Genomic DNA, 8908 nt, shown 5'->3' with positions numbered 1-8908 from the left:
GCCTGCACCCCACCCTTTATTTTCCCCTGTCTGTCCCCTACTCCCTACCTCCCCCACCCCTTGCACCCTATGCCTGCCCCCTGCTCCCTGGCCCACCCCCACTTACCTTCTGCTGCAGCTCTGCTCTTCCAGGGTACTCAGCAGTAGCATGGTCCCAACCCAGCCCAGACAAGAAGCAGCAGCAACAGCTCCTGACTGGGCAGAGTCGGAACTGGAGGGACCTGAGCTAGAACAGAAGGTAGAGGGGACAGCTGGAGGCAACGGAGTTAGGGGTGGAAGGCCAGCTGCATGTGGGAGGCAAGCACAGGCACAAGGGGCAGGCTACAGGTTCCCCGCCTCTCCAGTCTCCTCTGCACTCCCCTCATCTGCATGCTCCCCCAAACAAGCTCTTCCAGCCAGAGCCGAGTGGCAGCTCAGCTCTGGTTTCAGGCCAGGACCTGGAGCCAAATCTGGAGCTGAGCTGCTGCCTTGCCCTGGGCTGGTACTTGAATCCAAGATAAGACTTCCCCCCCTCCCGCCCCCCATCCTGACTGGGGGGAAAAAGCCTGTCTTGGATTCAAGTAAATGCAGTACTTGAAAGAAACAGTTTCACCAAGGAAAAGAGGCTTTGTCCAAGCTTTGAACAAAGTCTGACTTGTGTCCATGGAAGTGGATTTAAATAAGTATAAATTCTAAGACAGAAAGGATAAGACTTCAAGCAGGGCTTTTTGAAATAACCTGTCTTCAGTACTTCTGCACAAAAGGCTGGGATCTTTGGTTTGCAAGAAAATAATTTTTCACAATTACGGTGCTGTTTTGATGAGAAGTCTACCCTTTCTTCCAAAACAGCCATAAAAACTGCACTCTTATAAGCTGACCCCACAAATAAACAGGCCCCCAATAGTGTTGACTTGTGTACTTGCAGTATTCATGCAATAAAAATACCAAGTCACATTTTTTTCAATGCGGTTGTTATCTTGGTATTATTAATGAATTTAACCCTTTGTATCCTTTCCTCGTTTATGTGATTCTCCTGTGGGACTGTGAATAAGCATTTTACAGGCTTTATCTGTAGTTACTTAGTCAGGGAAAACTGATTTATCTTAAAATTGAACCTGAAAACATGGGGTCAGCTTATATGTAGGGTCAACTCATAACTGGAGCAACACAGTTTATCTAGGGACATAATCATAAACAACAATAGCAATAACATCATTTGGCAAACTAATCTTGGCATTTAGGCTGCAATTCAGGAAAGCACTTGAGCACATGCTTATATTTACCCACCAAAAGATGCATGCTTAAAAACTGTTCTAAATAGTGATGTTTCTCTAAGTCAGGGACTTAATGAAATCAAATGAAGTAGGAACATCTACTGAAACTTCAGAGTAAATTAACACTAAAAGCCTGATAAATCCTGCTGTATGCTGGGGCCAACAATAAAAACATTGCACACTTTGCTAAAATATATAATTATTCAGATCATATAATTTAACAAGCCAGTTCTCCATAAAGTTAGTTTTAAAAGATGCTTATTCTTTAACCCCTGATGTTTGACTGACAGAAAATGTAGTTCTCTCAGACAAATGACCATATAACCAGACTCAAAGATTGTTCTGTTTTCTAGATGCTGACCAATTAAATACTACCTACAAAGCAAGCCTATTTTAGTTGCTATCAACAGCAACAAAAAATTGTTCTTCAAGACCTCCTCTCCTATGGCTCTAACTCAGCAATTGTTCATGCAGGTGTCTGGCTTTATCCACATGAGTTGTGCCAATGAAGTCAACAAGATTTCTCATGAATACAAAGCAAAGCATGTGCACAGGTCTTTGCAGGACTGAGAGCCTAAATATCAAATATGAGCACAATACCCAGTCCTCCTTATGCCCTGGAAAGGATCCAACTCAAGTCCCTGGGACTTTACAGAGAACTAGAGAAAAGGTTTAACCATTTGTGTCTCAGTAGTAATCAGGCTCCTTGTTCCACATACTCCCTATGCTATTTAAACAGAAGCTTTCCAAAATTCATGTTGGAATAATAAAAAGGTCATTTAAAAGATTTTTAAAACCAACTCTTTATGAACTAAAATGCTAATTTATTTCCCTACCACTATGAAACTGCAATAAATAAAATAGCCAGGAGATGGCGGTCACTTACTTTGACTTAGTTGTGAATTGGCTTTAGATAAACCATGAACAGAGTCTACAAAACTAAAACTTAAAAGAAACTCATAAAAAGTTTTACATGCTGTTGTTATTTAATACAATTTCATAAATGAAAAATGCATAATGCAAGACATCCAAAATATAGTCCAAAGGATATGTTCTATTAAGTGTATCATAAGCCCTGATCTTTACACATTCAAAACCTTGAAATAAACACATCACTTTGAGCTGGCCCAAAGTTTTTTTAAGAACTGGTACGTCTACATGTTCAGTAATGTGCTTTTGCTGCTGCACATTAAATTTAGCACCTCTAATGTGCAGTACTAAAAAAATGCACGTTAGGCTGCACTTAGGTGCAGTAATGTAGGTGCATGCTTTTTTAGTAACACTGAATGTTAAGTAGCTTCTGTTTAAAGTGCACTAGTTTTTTGACAAGACACTTTAATGCACAGTCAAATAAGCTACTACGCATTAAAGCACATTTGTAGATGCACAAAGTGATGCCTAAATTAGGCTCCTACATCCTTATTTAAGCCCTAATAATGCACAAATTTGACCTTCTACCTTAAGATCCCCATATAGTGTAATGGAACTATGCTGATTTAACATAACTGAGAATTTCAGTAAGGTTATTCTCCCTGAATTAAGAACACACTTGTATTTTTGCTGTGTCAGGACTGTAGACCCATAAAGACAGTCTGATTTTTAAAACTGCTAACCATCCAAGAGCTTTTATTTACTTCTGCAAGAAGTTTTGAGAACAAGATGCTAATTTCACTGACTATTCAAGAACCTAAGTTTATGGACCCATTCTGAAAGTCTTGGGCTTAGACTTGAAAGAAATACAAAGAAATTTAAGTAAGCAAAGTTGGACAAATATTTTTGAAGATGGAGGGGATTAATAAAGGCTACAATGTAATAGATTGTCTTTATATTTAAAAAAAATCCAACCCTATATTTCTGTTCACAGAACAAAGGTACCCTTGTTATTGCTTCACTTACTAAAACAGTTGAAAACAGCATAGAAACTACATGTGTATGTATAATAATTTCCAGTTTTAAAATCAGTGCTAATTTTTAGAACTCTTCACATCAGAAACTCTGGATGGAAAAAATACACAATTTAAATTATTTCCTTTTTTGCTCAAAAATGTCAGTGTTTCAAGTAATTCTACAACAAAATTAAGCAAGTCACATTCAAAAGGTATAGAAAGCCTTTTTTTAACATAAACAGTAAGCCTCTCTCATTTGAAATTGACTTCTCTCTTTCTTTTAACTGTGGGATTGTAGCTTCCTCTGATGCTGGATATACATGTCCAAGTGACAGCTACCTGCTTTTGGAAATATATCTTTGTGAATGGGAATACATTAGAGGCACTACTTGTTTTCCTGATTTGGTCTAGAATAAATTCCACTGCTAGGGACTAACTCTTTACTTGAAAAGTAAGAAGTATCCTTGATCATTCCTGAAAAGGGGTAGTCCACAGCTGAGTAAAGAGGGAAAGCTGGAACTAACCCAGATGCTAAGTAAGGTGATATAAATCCTGGGAACCCTCTCCCAGGAGCTGAATATGCCAGCCTTAGAGGGCTGATCCCCAGTCTAGGGCCTACGCCATACAGATTTGTTTCACTTCTAAACAAAGGAGAACTAGTCTGAAGAGGAGAGAAAGCTGATTTATTGACAAATCCTCCAACACCTAACCCAGCTAAACTCAAACTAGACGCTCTCTGTAAAGCACTGAGTGCAGACCTGGATGGGCTTGCATTGATGTCTTCTTTATGCTCTTTCCCATTCAAGATGTGCTCTATGGCTTGGACAACGTCTCCTTTGCAGAACTGCAAAACGTTTTCCAGCCTGTTTCGTTTATAACTGGGGAAGACCTTGGTTAGAATGTCAAGAGGGTCTCTTGGTCTAGACCCAGCACTAGGAGGGCTGGAACTAAAGGCAGTAACATCCTTGGACCATTCACTTTCGTTTCCTGATTCCATATCTGAAGAAGAGGGGGATCCTGAGCTGTCTGCAGTTTCCAGCTGCTCCTCAGGACCAGGGGACTGAACTCTCTCTTCCTTTTCTGAAATGTCGCAGCAGGGTGGCTTCTCTCTGTAGTTTCCGCTAGCTCCTGCAGATTTAGAAGATCTTAGCAGAGGAGGATGCAGTATGGGCATGGGACCTTCTGGTCGGGCACGGTACAGGTCATATTTCTGTGCCTTCTCTTCTGGGGAAAATAAATAAATAAATTAGTCTAAAGGTCATCAACTAAACTTCTAGAGCCTTGTAGAAAGGTAGCAAAATTCCCAAACAGTACATAAAGCTCTTCCAAAGAGCAGATCTAGAGTGGGAGGTGCCAACTTTTGTCAAGTAGATGCTAAAACTCACATTGACTTCACCAGAGCCAGAATTTACTCTCATCTTCAAATCAGTGATACTATCCTTAAGATTATGGGCTAAAAAGGGACAACCTAAAATTAAAAAAAAAAACCCTGCACCTTCACACTAAAAATACCAAAAGGAAATAGCAGCCTCCTGCCCCCAACTCTCCAGAAACTCCTGTGCTGGAAAAAAAGCATTCACTTCCCTGGACTGAGACAAGCTTACGCCAAGATGAGTCTCCCACATTTATTTAGAATTATATCAGCTAATTTTAGTGAGGAAACAGAAGTTTGTAATTTTTTTTTTTCCGAGTTAGCAATGTCGACTCTGAGTTGATTTCTATTACTGTGAGTTGATTCCTATTACTTCTCATTCATCATCAATAGGATTATTTATTACATACATATTATTACATTACATTATTTATTACATAGGATTATTTATTACATGCAGATTTTCACTGAAAGACACCATATTTGTTTAGTCCTACTTGTCTGGGGGAGAAAATTTAGGAACAAAACTTTTGCTATTTTGGGTGTAACTTTCCTCTACTTGTTTACAAATGAAATGGAGATTTTCAAGATGGATCAGGCAAAAGTTTTATTCTTCAAACTTTTCCAAATACTTCCCTCCTACTACTTCAGTGCTTAAGTTTGTGAACAAAAAGAAAAACAACTAATTTAAAAAAAGACAGAGGGCAGTTGGTCCTCAGAGGAACAGGTTTTCCAAACTGTCGTTTTTTAGCTGAGTGACAGACAATAAGTGATGCCAGCCCAATAGCAAATCCTTGAAGGTGTAGGGCTCTTTAAATTGACCAAGCAAAAATTTGCTGAAATATGCATTTTCTAATAAATTTTTCACATGGCATTTCCATACACCTTGCATAAATCTGGGGCCTAATTCTGCATGCCTCTCCTCCCGTTTACAGAGAGCTTGCAGGGCTAGGTCTTAAATAAGGTCCTATTTGTACCTCTGGACCGTCACAAACTGACACTTTAACAACACATTCCCACAGACTTAACTGGGAGTTTGCATGAATCTGATCACAGGGTAGGAGTTTAAGAGATCCACATCTGCCTTGTTTTAAAGTTATCATTGTGAGAGACACTGAATTTTTGCGATACATAATAATAACTCTTACTGCCAGTAATAAATATCTCTATATATCCTTCCTTTGCCTCTAGCCTGAATGCATGTTCTTACTGTATATAATTTCCCCACCCAAAAGCTTCACTTCTGATTTTAATTTTACCTAAATCACAAACACAACACTTAAAATATGTGATTTCTCACAGGCACAAGCCAAAGCAAAAATTTGCAGATAGGTAGAGAACACCAAGTCAAACTTAAAAGGCAACAATTCAAGGCTCCCATAAAAGCTCAAGGTAATACTGTTGTTTCTTTTTTTTTTCCCCGTTATGGGAGTGGGGGAGGGGAACAATTAATATGGGACATGGCCAGGGCACATGCCCATGGGGGTAGACACTTTTGCCTGCACAGACCATTTGATGGCACTGAAGCTTCATATGGCAGAGAGGTCCGTCTTGTATATACATTGATTTGTAGGCCTTGGACTTTAAAGGTTATTTTAAAAGAAACTACCACAAAAGTCATTGCAACATGCATGCAACAATGAAAACTCTTTCAAATTGCACAATCTTGACTTTTGCGCTCCCCTCCCCTAGATTTTCACTGCTAAAGATTTTACAATATCCTACATTTTATTTTATGCAGTCCTGAACGGTCATGTTCTGCCCTTGCTCAAGTCAGTAAGAGTTTCACCATTGTCCTCATTCTCTCTCTTTCATATGACATTTTAGGATTACAATGTTCACACAACATTCATAGATTAATATCTAAATATGATAGACATTCAGCTGCTTCAAGGGGGTAGCTGCATAGATTGATTTTAGATTGCCATGAAATGATCTAATTGGGCAATCGTTCACAATGTGTTGCACCATTTTAAAAATCGCACCACAATTGTAACCCAGACTCTACTGTCTTTAGTGATGCTAACTCAGCTTTTGGAACCTGAGCCTTTCCAGGATGAGAGACCAAACCAATTTAACTGAAAGTTCTCCCAGGTATACGCATGCCAACTTTCCTAACATTTAGCTGCTGAAGTATTCCCATAAGCCTTAACTGGACTTCTCCATTAAATAAAAGTCTGTAAGATCAGGCTCAACATTTTAAACAATATAATGCACCAAAATTAGCAGGAGCAAGTTATACCTGAACAAACACAAAAAAACCAAAAATAAAAACACCACGTACTTTTTCAAATCATCAGAATGCCAACTGTCAGCTACCTAACAAATGTGACCTTGGCTTAAAGAAATTCAGCTAGCACCATTTTTTATTTCATTTCTCAAAGCTGCATTGTATTGCACTGCACTGTTAACCCATTACTTACCATACTTTGTATGCAGATGTTGCACATGCATTATTATGCAAGATCCTGCAACTGCTTAACACTGAAGTTTTATTCAGTGTTCTACCCACATACAAAACTGTAGACATTTTTTAATGCATGTTTTACTCTGCAGCAGGTTTACTGAGGTCAATGGAAGTACGTGAGAGCTTGAGACAAAGGGGACACTTGTTTGTAACACTCGAGCCATATACGATAAATCTAGTCTCTAACTTACCCACGTAATATTAAAGTGGCTGATAGCATTTTAAATTTATTATTATGCCTATTACTGATAATAAATGATGAGGATAATAGAGGTTGTTAGCCCTTAGTAAGACAGCACAGTAGACACTAAGTGAAAAAAATCAATAGGCCTTCATGAAACAGTCCCAAATGTATGTGTCCCTACCCTCACTTGACAGAGAGGTACCTAGCCACATCTATCTAAAGGAGGGGTGGGCAATTATTTTGGGCAGAAAGCCGCTTACTGAGTTTTGGCAAGCCATTGAGGGCTGTGTGACAGGCAGCCAGGGGCAGATAAATATTAATTTTTAAAAAATTTTAGGAGCCCCACGAGCTGGATAGAATGGCCCAGCAGGCCACATCTGGGCCACAGGCTGCATTTTGCCCACCCCGATCTAAAGGAAAGCAGAAGGCAGGAAAGGGGTACTTTACAGCAGCGATTCTCAACCAGGGCCCCAAGCCATCTTGAAGTGCCTTGAGATCCTTTCAAGGGTACTGCACAAGCTGAGCACTGTTAAGTGTGCCAACACCATACCCATGAGAGACTCCCAGAGCTGACACAACAGGATGGCTCCCCACACCACAGAGCCCTGCCCAGTTGCACTCTCCCCAAGTTCTCTGCCACATGGAAACAGTGCTGCTATTTTTCCAGGGTCAAAAAAGAGTGAAAAGCCAAAAGCTTAAAAAAAAAAAAAAAAAGGGTTAGGAACTGCTGCTTTGGAGAGGAGGCAAACTGGGGGGGGGCATGAGCTCCAGGGGCCTGTCTTACTTATGGCTTTTCAACCAAGATCAAAAGCATTAATAGTAGGCAGAAAAAAAATTAAATCACAGAATCATAGAAAATCAGGGCTGAAAGGGCCCTCAGGAACTCAGCTAGTCCAGTGGTTCTCAACCTTTTTTGTACCAGAACCCATTTGTAAATGTTGATGGCCAGTCCCAACCCAGTGCCCCTCACTCCAGAGCCTCTGTCCCACGCTCCCAGCCCTGCAGTCTGTGGGGTGGTGGGTGCCCCAAGCAGCCCCTCTGCCAGCCTGCAAAGGAAAAGCCACAGCTTCCCACATTTTTCTCCTTTAACAGAGAATCCATTTTTAAGTTTGCTCCTAACCCTTTCATAAATTCTTGTAACCCAGGGGTTGACAAATGCAGATCTAGTCCAACCACCCTGCTCTAAGCAGGGCCATCCCCATCTAGCTCATCCCACCCAAAGCCTTATCTAGCAGGGTCTTCACAACCTCCAAAGATGGAGATCCCACCTCTCTGGGTAGCGTGTCCCAGTGCTCCTAGTGAAAGAGGTCTCCCTAATATCCAACCTAGACCTCCGTTGTTGCAACCTGAGCCCACTGCTGCTTGTTCTGTCACCTGTACCCAGGTTGTAACGGTACTGGTCCAGAGGCAAAAGGAAGCAAAACTCGTAGCAGAGTTGACATCTTTTAGCTGGCCCAATAAAGGATATCTTTGTTATTTATGTCTTTTATTTATATCTTTTACCTAATGTAATCTCTGCTACGACTTCCGATTCCTTTTGTTCTGTCACCTGCCACCAGAGCCCAGCGTAGCTCCAGGTCAGGTCCCTGCCTCCCTCACCCGAAGACTAACAACAACGAGGACAACAACGCTGCTGCTGACGTCACAACGGGCTAGAACGGAACGGAAGGCTGGCCCGCGTGCAGCGCGCGGACACGGCGGGATCCCCCGCGCCCACAGCCGCCCGCTCCCTGCCCCGGTCGCACC

General features: G+C 41.0%; 1 protein-coding gene across 4 annotated transcripts in view; it reads right to left on the bottom strand.

Moving 5' to 3' along the window:
* Window positions 1–36: 36 nt before the first annotated feature.
* Window positions 37–8908, bottom strand: part of LOC102374854 (doublesex- and mab-3-related transcription factor A1) — a 12844-nt gene continuing 3972 nt past the window's right edge. Inside the window, exons 1-2 of one of the 4 annotated variants that reach the window (XM_025192774.1) lie at window positions 8666–8902; window positions 37–4363 (exon numbers count right to left, since the gene is read on the bottom strand). In XM_025192774.1, the coding sequence (XP_025048559.1) occupies window positions 3525–4313 (789 nt within the window). In that variant the 5' untranslated portion in view covers window positions 4314–4363; window positions 8666–8902 and the 3' untranslated portion in view covers window positions 37–3524. Of the gene's footprint in view, window positions 4364–4524; window positions 6912–6934; window positions 7481–8665; window positions 8903–8908 lie in introns of those variants that run through there. The other 3 variants (XM_006036494.3, XM_025192775.1, XM_025192776.1) reach the window with 3 other exon arrangements.

The sequence above is a fragment of the Alligator sinensis genome, unplaced genomic scaffold, assembly GCF_000455745.1.
Source record: "Alligator sinensis unplaced genomic scaffold, ASM45574v1 scaffold509_1, whole genome shotgun sequence".
In the NCBI taxonomy this organism is placed as follows: Eukaryota; Metazoa; Chordata; order Crocodylia; family Alligatoridae; genus Alligator; species Alligator sinensis.
The sequence above is the reverse complement of the archived record's forward strand: the minus strand, read 5'-3'. Positions and strand labels throughout refer to the sequence as shown.